Below are 14,362 nucleotides of genomic sequence, written 5' to 3' on the forward strand. Positions count from 1 at the left end.
AAGCAGAACAGGTCAGGCAGCATCTGAGGAGCAGGACAGTGAACGTTTCGGGCACAAGCCCTTCATCAGGAATGATGTGTGGATGTATAAAGGGGTGTCAGAGTCCCTCCATTCCAGTCAATGCCAGTTGTCGGGCAGATGCAGCAGGCAATGAGTGAGGCAAGTGGTATATTACGAAGTGGAATTCAGTTCAGAAGTGGGGTCATTGAACATATTCAAGGCTAAATTCATCTGAGTTTTGAACAACAAAGAAGTGGATTGTTATGGGGGGAGGTAAGAAAATGGTTTTAAGACCAGTACAGGTCAGTCACAGAGTATGACAGCACTGAACAGACCCTTCATCCAACTCGTCCATGCTGAGTATGTTCTCAAACTAAACTCGTCCCACCTACCAGTGTTTGCCCATAAACCTTCGAACCTTTCATATTCATGTACTTATCCAAACGTTGTAACTCTGCGTGTATAAAATCATGAGGGGTATGGATAGGATAAATAGACAAAGTCTTTTTCCCTGGGGTGGGGGAGTCCAGTACGAGAGGGCATGGGTTTAGCATTAGAGGGGAAAGATACAAAAGAGATCTAAGGGGCAACGTTTTCACGCAGAGGATTGTACGTTTATTGAATGAACTGCCAGAGGAAGTGGTGAAGTCTAGTACGATTGCAACATTTAAAAGGCATTTGGTTAGGTGTATGAATAGGAAGGGTTTGGAGGGATATGGGGCCGTGCGCTGTCAGGTGGGACTAGATTGTTTTGGGATAGTTGGTCGGCATGGACAAGTTGGACCAAACAGTCTGTTTCTGTGCTGTACATCTCTATGACTCTATGACTTCTTCTGGACATTCATTCTGCACTCAGTCCACTCTCTTAAAAAACGATCCTTGTCCTGTCTTTATAAAATCTTTCTCTACTCACCTCAAAATATTTGCTCCCTGATCCTGAAAACCCCAGCTGAGGGAAAGGACACCTGCTGTTCACCTCATCCGTATCCCTCATGATTTTATAATCCTCTATATGCAGTGTGTAGTGGCTCATTGAAATAATGTCCTGATGCAGCTTCGTTTGTGGGTGTTGGGATGATTGCTTCTGTGGTTAAGCACTTGGTTTGCGTGTGTTGTTTTTCTGTAGACGCTAGTTTAAAGTTCACTGTTGAGTGTTCGCTCTCTTGTGACATCTAACAATGGCACTTTGTTGTTGTTCTCCTCCTCTTCAAACCAGGAGCCCCCCTCAGGCCATAGTCTCACTACTTGGAACACCAATATACAGACTAGTCAAAGGCCTCCACTGAAGACTAGAACACCAAGTCGAAGATTCACGCCACTCCATTTATTCCATCCAAGAATTCCTGAACACCAAAGACACTAAGTTAGAAGAGGATGGAATAATGATGTCCTTTGACATAACAGCCCTGTTCACATCCATTAACATCAACGTGGCCAAAGAAAACTGGAGACACTACTCGAAGAACCAAAGACACAAATACAGCACCAACTTCATCAGCAAAGATAGCACTATCCAGCTCGTGGAACTGTGCCTTAACCACCCACTTAATATTCAGTAACAAGCCTCAAACAAATCAACGAAACACCCATGAAACCACATGTATCAGGATTCCTAGCAGAAGCAATAATGCAGTCTCAAACCAACAGCCCTTCCAACGATCCAAACCAAACTTTGTGTCCGCCACAGTGATGACACTTTTGTCATCAAAAAATGAAGTAAATTAGAGGAAACCTACAACACCATCAACAATATCCTTACTGGCATAAAATTCACAAAAGAGGAGAACAACAACAAAGTGCCATTCCTAGATGTCACAGTAGAGCGAGCAGTCAATGGTAAATTCAAAACAGCGTCGACAGGAAAACAACACACACGAATCAAGAACTTAGCTACAGAAGCAATGATCCCTACACATACAAACAAGCTGAATCAGGACACTATTTCAACGAGGCACGACACACTGCAGTAGCCAGTAACGACGAAGGCCAATAAGGAACTGTACAGCACATTTAAGGAGAATGGGTAGGCAAACGATTCACAGAGAAACACTTCCCTGACCGGGAATCGAACCCGGGCCGCAGCGGTGAAAGCGCCGAATCCTAACCACTAGACCACCAGGGAAACAGCAGTACCACCTCACAGCTCTAATGTAAATTGCTTCCCTGCCCGGAAATCGAACCTGGGCCACGATCGTGAGAAGGCTTCCACCAATGTCATTGCTTGTATCCATTGCTCCCGATGCGGTCTCCTCTACATTGGGGAGACTGGAGACTCCTCGCAGTGTCAAGTCACAGCGCTTGAGGGAACATCTCCACGACACCCGCAGCAATCAACCCCATCACCCTCTGGCCCAACATTTCAACCCCCCTCCCACTCTGCCGAGAACATGTAGGTCCTGGGCCTCCTCCATCGCCGCTCACTCCCCACCCGATGCCTGAAGGAAGCACGCCCACCTTTCGCCTCGGATAAATTCAACCCCAGGACATCAATGTGGACTTCACCAGTTTCCTCATTTCCCCTCCCCCCACCTTACCTCAGTTCCAACCTTCCAGCTCAGCGCTGTCCTCATGACCTGTCCTACCTGCCAATCTCCCTTCTCAACTGTTCGCTCCACCCTCCTCTCTGACCTGTCACCTCCATCCCCACCCCCATTCACCTATTGTACTCTTTGCTACCTTCGGCCCAGCACCCCCCAATTTATCTCGCCATCCCTGGAAGCGTCCTGCCTCTATTCCTGATGAAGGGCTTAAGCCCGAAATGTCGATTTTCCTGCTTCTCGGAAGCTGTCTGACCTGCTGTGCCTTTCCAGTACCACTCTGATCTAAACTCTGGTTTCCAGCATCTGCAGTCCCCACTTTTGCCTACCCAATAAACCCAGTGTGACGATTTCACATCAACAAACTGACACTAGCAGACACAACGTCTGCAGAAACCCTAGCCACATTACTTTACATTAAAGACATCTGTGAAATGATTTCCAGACAACTCAACCCTCTCAGCATTAAACAACGGCTAGTGAACCTTAAATACCCTATACAAACAACCCGCGAACGAATGTTATTTACAAAATACCATACAAGGAAATATATACATGAACTCTGCCGCACAGTTCTCTGTGGCAAGAAATGCTGGGATGAGATAAGGAAGATTTTTTTCAGCCAAAACGAATCGGCACTAACTGGACAGCCATTTAAAATCAACGCTGTCAGGCCAGGATGGAAGACCGGAAGGGATAATCAGTTTTCTTATTTCCTGAAGATTTACAAAGCTGAGACTGGGTTTTGGTGTTTGTTCCCTTTCCACTCCCAGAAGCCGCAGTGGTTGGGGCGGTGAGTTGGGGAAAGTGAAATGTGCCCGTGAGCAGCGTGTGGGGCTCTTTCAGCTTCCCCTCCTCTGACAGCGCTGTGACGTGACTCTGATGTTCTCAGGGACACTTACTGACGCGAGACAGTGAAAAGAGTCTCGTTCCTGCAGATCAGGAATTCAAACCGTATGCCGGCTTCAGGACAATGAGAAAGATTAATTGGGGTGTGTGAAGAAGCTGTGAGCTGCATTTCAAACATGTAGGTGGAGTCACATGCGTCATCCATTGCGCCCCTGGCACTGTGCGGACCTGACGCCGCGATGCTGCAGAGTTCTGACGTTTACACGGACATGCGCAGCAATGTGAACATTCACAAGGTGAACAGCCAAAGATAATCACCGTCACTGCTTCCCTTCCATTGTACCAAATTTGTGAAGCAGTATCTTTCACTGGCAAATAAAACACCTTTGTCCTCAGGTTCCTGCCTCATTTCGACCACGACTTCACGCCCCTCACTGTTCTCGTCTCATTTCCAAACACTTGGCTCATATCCTCAAAAGCAGCTCTGCGGGTATCTGCTTGTTCCACCCTGACAGGCAGTGGGCTGCAGATTCCCGACCACTCCCAATGTGATTGAAATATTTCAACCCCTCCACTGATTTGCATCTTAAAAAAAAACGTGGAGCAATCTCCCTTTCTTTTTGTCGACAGTTCTCAACTGTAGTCGGCAGGGTTCACACCTGCGTGGGGAACCCGCAATGGATTTCATGTCTATCGCATTCATCTCTCGGCCCATCAATACAGAACCACACTGACAGCTTCATTTCCCAGGTCTCTCTGCCTGTGGAGCTGAGAAAGAGTGAATCATTGCAGAGTTTGTTTGAATCCAATCACTGCACAGGTTTCGAAAGGGTTAAATATCTGCAAATGGCGGGTCTGGGTGTTTCATCCCGAAAGATGAAATGGACGTTCAGTTAAAAACAAAACCAGAAATTGCAGGAGCAACTCAGCAGGTCAGGCAGCATCTGTAGAAAGAGAATCAGAGACAACATTTCAGAACTTTTTTTTCCTCATCCAGGAACATCCAAAACTACTGAGTTGCTCCAGCAGTTTCGCTTTCTGTCTCGGACTGTCAGCATCCGCATTCCTTTACGTTAGAAATTCAATCAATTCAGAAACCCCTTTGTGCTTCCTCAGTGGAAAAGATTTCCGTTTGGGAAACATTTTCCTGACACCATTAAAAACGCGCATCTTTGCAGCCAAGAATGCGGTTGGAGCGTGAACAACAAACGCGCCGCCTCGGGGTGGTCTCGAACCAACAACCTCCCGCTTAACAGCCGAACGCGCTGACCAGTTGCGCCACAGAGACAAGCCCGGGGCTTCTTGCACAGTCTCCTTGAGGAAGTTACTATTCAATTCATAATTCAACCTGCCCCGCACAGAAGTTCCATTGTCAAAGCACTGATAACATGGTAGTCTGGTGTCAGCTCGATTTCAGGTCCTGATTTCTCTGTCCTCTGGTCCCCCTGTTCCCACAGAGGAAAATGTTGTCTGTTCTCAGCTCTACTCGATTTCTGCTGAATCTTTGACCCCCTTTTACACCTTCTGGAGCAATAAAATATTCTGAGCCTCCAGGAAATGACACCTTATGTTGTCCCCCTCCTGATTTTAAAAATCTCTATAAAGTTATCTGTTAACCTGCTAGGCTTCGTTGGAAAAATGTCCCAGCTTCTTCTTAACTCAAACCCTCCATTCCCAGCAGCACGCTGGTAAAGTAGGGAATAGGGATTTGTATCAAATCACATAAATGTACTGTCTGAAAAAATCTGGCTGTGTTCTTGCCTGAGATATTGAGAGTCCCTGTTGTAAGTAATTACGAATGCAATTATTTTGGTCACAGAATTGAACAATCATTTTGCAACAAAGGGATCTACTCTGATAAGGAGGTAGTGGTCATTTCTAGGGTAACTGAACAGTTTGTAGATCAGGGAGATGAAGTTCCAGACACTTGGGAAAGGCAAGAAATGACTGTGATAAAGAAGACAAAGAACTGTGGATGCTGGAAAACTGAAACAAAAACTGACAACACTGGAAAAACTCAGCAGGACTGGAAGCATATGTGGAGAAAAAGCAGAGTTAAGGTTTCCAATCCAACAACTCCTCTTCAGGATTCTGAAATAATTTGTGAGAACCTCTTAAGACTACTGCTCCGCTTTAAGACCATAATACACAGGAGCAGGATGAGGAATTCTCATTATGTTCACGTGAAGCACTTTGAGATAGTTTACTGTACCACAGGTATTATTTGAATGCAGCTTGTATCCCTATCTTCATATCTGAAAATAGAGGGTCATATTTTAAAAGTAGAAGACAAAAATGAGGATGATTTTTTTTCTTTCTGATGGTTATGTGTCTTCCTCAAAAGGCAGTGAATTCAAAGTCTTTAAGGCAGAGGTAGACAGGTTCTTGCTAACCAAGTGGGTGACAGATTGTCGGGGATGTGGAGGAATGTAGAGCTGAGGTTGTATTCAGATCAGCCATGATCTTATTGAATGTTGCAGCAGGCTCGTAGGGCCGAGTGGCCGACTCCCGCCCTTTGTATCAAGCAGTCTGTGTCTCCCCTCTTATAGCTATGAACTGGATAATTCCTTTCCAATATTGCGCCTTGCAGACAGTTAAGTGAACACCAGGTGGCCTCCTATTGGGAGCAGGCATATTGTAGCAATTGCAATATTTCTTGTGTTAATTTTGTTGCTTCTGACTCAGTATTGCTGAGAATCATCTAAATAAAAACCAAAACACTTCTATAATTATCGCACCAATGGAAGTGTTGGTTTGGATGCAACATTGTTGAATAAGCCATTCCCAGCTTTTCCAGAATTCTGTGTTGAAAGCTCTCGAGTCTGGTTTCTACCCCTGAAACAGTTCTTAGCAAGGTCATATTTGACATCCTTTGTAACGGTGACAGGGATGAACATTCCCTCGTCGACCTGCGGACAGCCTTGATCAGAGTTAATGACAGTATTGACCCTCTCTAATATCGCTGTATCCTCTGGGAGGGTCTGCTTTCAGTGTCTTCCGTTCTTATTTATTTAACCGTAGCTGCTGGTGTTGGCATCTATACTGATGATATCCAACTGTGCCTGAACACCACTTCTCTCCCGACTCCTCTGTCATTCATAATTTACCAATAATTTCATCTGAATGCCTGCCCAATTTCCAGCATTGGATAACCATAAACATTCCCTTAGTTAAATATTGTGAAGTGTGAAGCCATTGTTTTAGACCCCAAGTTCGACCTGAGCACCCCCCGCCCCTCCCCCAACCCCAGTAACTCTGTTGACATCCTTCTTGACACATTTAAACTAGGATCGATAGATTCGTGATCAGTCGGGGGATGAACAGTTACAGGAAAAGGGCAGGAAAGTGGATGTGGGGAATGCCAGATCAGCCACGATCCTACTGAATGGAGGAGCAGGCTCAAGAGGCTGAATGGCGTATTGCTGTTCCTATTTCTTGTGGATCCCGAGCCCTTACCTCTGATAAAGGGCCCTGGCTTCAGTATGTGCCATTACTGAGAGTGTTGATGTTCCCTTGTGTAATATCAACAACTTAGCAGCTGCTGAAACATCTTGCTCCTTTGTTACCTCTGAACACAATATGCCAATGTGTTCAGGGGAGGCGATGGCCACTTTATTGTCACCAGACCATTCACCCAGGTAATGTTCACGGGACTTGGGTTCAGAACCTGGCACAGCAGATGGTGGAATTGAATTCAATATAAATCTGGAATTAAGAGTCAAATGATGAAATCGTTGTGGTTTGTTGTAAAAACTTATCTGGTTTCCTGCTGTCCAAACCTGGTCTGATCTACATGTGATTCAGATCCAATGTCAGCTGGTTGAATCTTCACTGCACTTTCAATCAAAACCTCCAGGCGGAGGTTCACTATAACCTCCCTACTTTTATATTCCATTTAAAGGCCAATCTCCCTTTTGCCTTCCCGATGACTCACTGAACTTGGATGAAGAGTTCATGTCATCCTTACCACCTGCATTCTAATCAACTGTCTCTACTGCAGTCTTGGCAATAGTACATTCACTTTACTTATCCAAGTAATTCATATACATGTAGTAAATAATTTTGTGCCCCAGCACTGATCCCTGTGGAACGTTGCTAGTTGTAAGTTGCGATCCTGAGCATGCCCCTTATCCCTCCTGTATCATTGGTTAGCCAATCATCTATCCATACGATTAGACTGTTTCCAATATCATGTGCATATCATTGGCTCTGCCAGCAAGTCTTCCCAAACCGTCCTTGAAAGAGTGGTGGTGAGCTGCCTCTTAAATTGCTTCACAAATATGATGTGGTCTATAATAAAGGTTCAGGAGCGAGTTCCAGGATTTTGATCAATAACATCGAAGCAATGCGTATATGTCACAGTTGGAATGTTGTGTTCACACTTATCTCCTCTTGCTGGTTGAAGTGATGGAGTGGAAGTTGCTCTTGAACAGCCGCCACTCATATAATCAAGCCAGACAGATCGATTGTGGCCAGAGACACTGCCATTTTGACTTCTGATCAATCTACATTCTTTCCATCCAAGTTTTAGTCACATCAAACTGCCTCGCAATGCTGTATGGCCACAGTAAACTATAATAACGTGAAGATCGCTGGGATGATTTTCTACATCCGACTGCAATATAATCACAAATCGTTGTTTCCAGTTTTGGTGGAACAAACGACATCGTATTGGTGGATAATTACAGTTAGTGCAGACACAGCTATCCATCGATATATATTAATTCTGATCACTTCAATGGCCAAATTTCAATTCAGAAACCAAGTGCACTCGGCTGCTTGTAACATAGACAACATGACAAAGTGGCTCATAGGAGGAGAAATGGGGCATTGAGGAGGAGTGAAATGTTTGCTTTTGGTCACCTCCACAATTGTTAGAAAAACAGGTTGAAACGATTCTTAAAAGGTGGCTGAAGTAATAATGTGGCATAACACTTCAGACAGCGCAAAGTGGAAGATCACTTTCTAGTGGAAGAAAAAGATATCTCTTATTTCTGAAAGAACTGGGAAACAGAAGAGGGAATGAAATCTGACTTGGGAGCTATTTCCTATTTGTTGAGAATGTTGTTTCATAACAGTCTTGGTTTAGAGCATAAGCTCTTCATCAGGAATAAAGGGTGGCCCAAGGGGGCTGTGAGGTAAATGGGAAGGAAGTGGGGCTGGATGAATGGCAGCTGGGAATGCAATAGGTAGATGGAGGTAGGGATTGATGGTAATAGGTCAGAGATGAGGGTGGAGCAAATAGGTGAGAAGCAAGGTGGACAGGTATGACAGGTCAAGAGGTTGGTGTCGAATTGGAAGGTTGGATCTGGGACAAGGTGGGGGAGAGGAAATGAGGAAACTGATGAAATCTACATTGATACCATGTGGTTGGAGGGTCCCAAGTCAGAAGGTGAGGTGTTTTTCTTACAAGCGTCGGGTAGCAAGAGTTTGGCAGTGGAGGCAGCCCAGGACTTGCATGTCCTTGGCGGAATGGGAGAGCGAGTTAAAGCGTTCAGCCACAGGGCGTCGGTCGTTTAGTTTTAGTGTCCCAGAGCTGTTCCCTGAAACGTTCCGCGAGTTGGCGTCCAGTTTCCCCAATGTGGATGAGACCATATTGCAAGCAATGGACATAATCTTATAAATAGATTGCATAAATCTTAGCCTGCCAGAGTTCTTTTCTTTAATTAACTTAATGAAAATTTTAACTAAATTGGGTGACTGCATGAAACGGTTTGTTGGTCAGATTTGAATCATCACTCCCAAATAAGACAATGCCATGAATATCAGTGAACTGCTCTTTTTGTTAAAAACCACAAGTTCTTGATGTATTTTCACAACTTACTGGTATTCACATCTGCACATTCAATGTCAAACTCTGACATCAGAAATGAAATTACACCATTAATTTTGACTTTCAATATTCGAAGAAGCAAATTAATAGCACACAGTCAATACCCAGTCTGATTAATATGAAATTAAATTTTACCAAAAAAACATAAAAGCAAGCTGGGAGATAAGAAATGGGGGAAGGGCATAAAGCAAGAAATGCAGCATCATAGAGGGTGGTCCTCCAGGGAGTGTATTTTACCAACTACTGCTGCTAAATATAAACACTCTGATATGATCCTCCGGTTTTAATGTAAACCATAGCCCCATACAGGAGGTACCATTTAAATGAGTTAAAAATACAAGCCTTGAGCAAATCCAGCCTCCAGCCTGACCCCCCGCTTCTTGGAGCTTGGACCTTCCTCAAGCTCCGGCGGGTCGTTGAACTCCTGGGCTCCAGCTGCCACTCCTCCACTGAAGAAGCTTTGGGAAGCAGATGCAAAGGCAACATACAGAACAGAGCACCATTGTAAATGAAAGCAGCTTACGGAGATATTGGGCAATAGCATCACATGGATTTTACCCATCGACCTCTGGGTTATGTGCCCAGCACACTCACGCAGCACTACTCTGATTCTGGGCTCCCAGAAGCTGGATTGTGGATCAGTTTAAAGTAGGTCCTATATCTCTGATTACATTGGTACACAAGGCAGTGAAGAAAGGTTTCAGCACACTGGCCTTCATCAGTTAGGGAATTGAGTATAGATGTTGGCAAGTTATGTTGTAGTTATACAGGACGTTGATAAGGTTGCACCTGGAATATTGTGATCAGTTTGGTCCCCTTGGTGTTCTGACTTCTGACTTCTTCAACTCTGGGTTTGTGTTGAACTTGATGGGATACTTTGTCCAACTTAGCATGTTTAAACAGTATCGCTCAGATGATTCATTTGAAACTTTTCAGGAAGTGAGCTCAAGAAGATTGAACTATTCAAAGTTACTTGGACCCTATTTTAAAATTACATGAGGACCAGTAGTCAGAGACACGTACAGCATGGAAACAGACCCTTCAGTCCAACTTGTCCATGCTGACCTGATATCCTAAATTAATCTAGTCCCATTTGACAGCACCTGACCCATATATTCTGGCAGCTCATTTCATATATGTACCACCCCCTGCATGAAGACGTTGTCTCTTTAATATATTTCGCCTCTCACCCTAAACCTATGCCCTCTAGTTCTGGACTCCCCCACCCCTGAGAAAAGACCTTGTCTATTACCCTGTCCATGCCCCTCATGATTTTGTAACCTCTATTAGGTCACTCCTCTGCCTCCGATGCTCCAGGGAAAACAGCTCCAGCCTATTCAGCCTCTCCCTGGAGCTCAAACCCTACAACCCCCAGCATCATTCCCATAAATCGTTTCTCATGGAGAAGTTAACGTTTCAGTCCTGAAGAAGGGTTAATACCCAAAACGCTGACTACTCCACATTCTGAGGCTGTATTCTCCCAACCTCCTGCTTGCAACTTCGGGTTGCAATATGTAGTGGCTCAGTGGTTACCACTGCAGCCTGACAGCGCACGGGACCCAGGTTTGATTCCAGCCTTGGATAGCTGTCTGTGAGGAGTTTGCACAATCTCCCAGTGTCTGCATGTGTTTTCTCTGGGCGATCCTGTCTTCTTACATAAACCAAAGATGTGTAGGTCATGGTGATTGGTCATGCTTAATTGCCCATAGAGTTAGGTACATTAGTTAGAGGGAAATGGGTGTGGATGGGTTACTCTTCGGAGGGTTTGTGTGGACCTGTTGGGACAAATGGCCTATTTCCTGTAGCTAATCTCATCTGCACTAATTTTGTCTCTAACGAATGGCAGAGTAGACTCGACGGGCCCAATGGCCTAACTTCTGCTCCGATGGTCTTGCGGTCTGAGGTTTATTTGGATCATTTCATTGGCAATGTGCAGTCCCTGGCTCAATGAGCAGCAGTGCCCCCGCTGGTGCTTCCGCAAGTTGCAAGCAAACATGAACCTCTTCCCACACTCGGGCCAGCTGAAGGGCCTCCCACTGCTGAAGGACACACAGGTGTTTCAGCAGGGTGGAGGAATTTATGAAGGCCTTCCCGCACTCAGGTCAGCAGAATGGCCTCCCCCCAACCCCCCCCCCCCGCCCCCGTGTGGACCAGCTGGTGCTTCCGCAGTGTGGAGGAGCGGATAAAGCCCTTCCCACACTCGGGGCAGGAGAACGGCTTCTCCCCGGTGTGGACGGACTGGTGCCTCAGCAGGACTGAGGAATTGCTGAAGGACTTCCTGCACTTAGGGCAACTGAACGACCACTCCCCCATGTGGACTCACCAATGGGCCAGCAGGTCGGAGGAAAGAGCAAAGCCCTTCCTGCACTCAGGGCAGAAGAACGGCCTCTCCTCAGTGTGGACCCATTGGTGTCTCAGCAGGTGGGAAGAACTGCTGAAGGCCATCTCGCACTTGGGGCCGGAGAACAGCCTTCCCCGGTGTGGACCAACTGGTGCGGCAGCAGGCAGAGGAATCACTGAAGGCCTTCCCACACTCAGGGCAGCAGAAGGGCCTCTTCCCCTCTGTGGACCCACTGGTGCTTCAGAACCCTTTCAAATTTCACAGTATCCTTCTGATAGGAGACCAGAATTGCACACAATATTCCAAAACTGGTCTAACCAATGTCCTGTACAGCCACAACATAACTTCCCAACTCCAATACTCAGTCAGAGGATTGCGAAAGCTTTCAAAACCGCCAAAAACAAACAGGAAAGAATGGACGGCCAAACGAATTTTTGAAAGTCAGCTTGGAAGCATCAATGAGAAATCGGCGGACTGGGTTTATTGGGTACCCGTTCTCCTTAAATACACTATATACGAATTCCTCTTCTGCTCTTCGTAGTTTCTCTGTGCTGCAGTGTGTAGTGGCTCGTTGAAATAATGTCCTGATGCAGCAACGTTTGTGGTTGTTGGGATGATTGTTTCTGTGGTTAAGTATTTGGTTTGTGTGTGTTGTTTTTCTGTAGACGCTAGTTTGAAGTTCCCCATTGACTGTTCGCTCTACTGTGACATCTAAGAATGGTACTATGTTGTTGTTCTCCTCTTCAAACCAGGAGCCCCCCTCAGGCCCAAAGCCTCACCATTTGGAACACCAATATGCAGACTAGTCAAAGGCCTCCACTGAAAACACCAAGTCGAAGATTCACGCCACTCCATTTACTCCATCCAAGAATTCCTGAACACCAAAGACACTAAGATAGAAGAGTATGGAATAATGCTGTCCTTTGACATAAAAGCCCTGTTCACATCCATTAACATCAACTTGGCCAAAGAAAACTGAAGACACTACTCGAAGAACCAGAGACACAAACACAGCACCAACTTCATCAGCAAAGATAGCACTGTCAACCTCGTAGAACTATGTCTTACCACCCACTTCATATTCAGTAACAAGCCCTACAAACAAATCAACGAAATACCCATGAAACCACCAGTATCAGGATTCCGAGCAGAAGCAATAATGCAGAGACTCGAACAAACAGCCCTTCCAACGATCCACCCAAACTTTGGGTCCACGACAGTGATGACACTTTTGTCATCAAAAAATGAAACAAATTAGAGGAAACCTACAACACCATCAACAATATCCTCGCTGACATAAAATTCACAAAAGAGGAGAACAACAACAAAGTGCCATTTCTAGATGTCACAGTAGAGCAAACAGTCAATGGTAAATTCAAAACAGCCTCTACAGGAAAACAACACACACGAACCAAGTACTGAACTACAGAAGCAATCATCCCTCCACATACAAACAAATCTGAATCAGGACACTATTTCAACGAGCCACGACACACTGCAGCACCCAGGAACGACTGTAAATAATTACACAGCGCATTTAAGAAGAATGGGTAGCCTGCACCCCTGAAAATGGTTTCCCTGACCGGGAATCGATCTCGGGCCGCGGCGGTGAGAGCGCCAAATCCTAACCACTAGACCACCAGGGAGATGCGGATTCCTCTTGTCAGCTCTCCTAAAAATTACTTTCCTGCCCGGAAATCGAACCTGGGCCGCGGTCGTCAGCAAGCTTTCACCTGTGCATCCAACAATGTCATTTCTTGTATCCATTGCTCCCGATGCGGTCTCCTCTACATTGGGGAGGCTGGAGACTCCTCGCAGAGTCCAGTCACGGCACTTGAGGGGATATTTCCAGGACAACCGCAACAATCAACCCCATCGCCCTCTGGCCCAACATTTCAACACCCCCTCCCACTCTGCCGAGGACATGCAAGTCCTGGGCCTCCTCCATCGCCGCTCCCTCCACACCCGATGCCTGGAGGAAGAACGCCCCATCTTCCGCCTCGGATAAATTCAAACCCAGAACATTAATGTAGACTTCACCAATTTCCTCATTTCCCCTCCCCACACCTTACTTCAGTTCCAAACTTCCAGCACAGTGCTATCCTCATGACCTGTCCTACCTGCCAATCTCCCTTCCCACCTATCCGCTCCACCCTCCTCTCTGACTTTTCACCTCCATCCCCACCCCCATTCACCTATTGTACTCTTTGCTACCTTCGGCCCAGCACACCCCCACCCCCCAATTTATCTCTCCGCCCTGGAGGCGTCCTGCTTCCATTCCTGATGAAGGGCTTTTGACCGAAAAGTCGATTTTCCTGCTCCTCGGAAGCTGTCTGACCTGCTGTGCTTTTCCAGCACCACTCTTATCTAAACTCTGGTTTCCAGCATCTGCAATCCGCACTTTTGCCTACCCAATAAACCCAGTATGTCGATTTCACATCAACAAACTGACACAAGCAGACACAACGTGTGCAGAAACCCTAGCCCCATTACTTTACATAAAAGAGATCTGGGAAATGATGTCCAGACAACTCAACGCTCTCAGCATCATGGTAGCCCACAAACCTACCAACACACTTAAACAGCGGCTAATGAACCTGGAATAGCCTATACAAACAACCCGCAAACGAATGTTATTTACAAAATACCATACAAGGAAATATATACATGAACTCTGCCGCACAGTTCTCTGTGGCAAGAAATGCTGGGATGAGATAAGGAAGATGTTTTTCAGCCAAAACGAATCGGCACTGACTGGACAGCCATTTAAAATCAACGCTGTCAGGCCAGGATGGAAGATCC

General features: G+C 45.9%; 1 protein-coding gene and 2 non-coding genes across 3 annotated transcripts in view; all 3 read right to left on the minus strand.

Annotated features, from left to right (window-relative positions):
* The window catches only part of LOC148144783 (uncharacterized), a 93,311-nt gene that overhangs the window by 59,998 nt on the left and 18,951 nt on the right, over positions 1 to 14,362 (minus strand). Inside the window, exon 2 of the mRNA XM_087975440.1 lies at positions 11,371 to 11,497. Coding sequence (XP_087831566.1) covers positions 11,371 to 11,497 — 127 coding nt within the window. The remainder of the gene's footprint in view (positions 1 to 11,370; positions 11,498 to 14,362) is intronic.
* Positions 2,051 to 2,122, minus strand: trnae-uuc (transfer RNA glutamic acid (anticodon UUC)). Its single transcript has one exon. It is a non-coding gene; the product is annotated as a tRNA-Glu (tRNA).
* On the minus strand, positions 13,135 to 13,206 carry trnae-cuc (transfer RNA glutamic acid (anticodon CUC)). The gene has a single exon. It is a non-coding gene; the product is annotated as a tRNA-Glu (tRNA).

The sequence above is a fragment of the Chiloscyllium plagiosum genome, unplaced genomic scaffold (assembly GCF_037043375.1).
Source record: "Chiloscyllium plagiosum isolate Xiang-an unplaced genomic scaffold, Cpla_swu_hap1 HiC_scaffold_27, whole genome shotgun sequence".
Classification (NCBI taxonomy): domain Eukaryota; kingdom Metazoa; phylum Chordata; class Chondrichthyes; order Orectolobiformes; family Hemiscylliidae; genus Chiloscyllium; species Chiloscyllium plagiosum.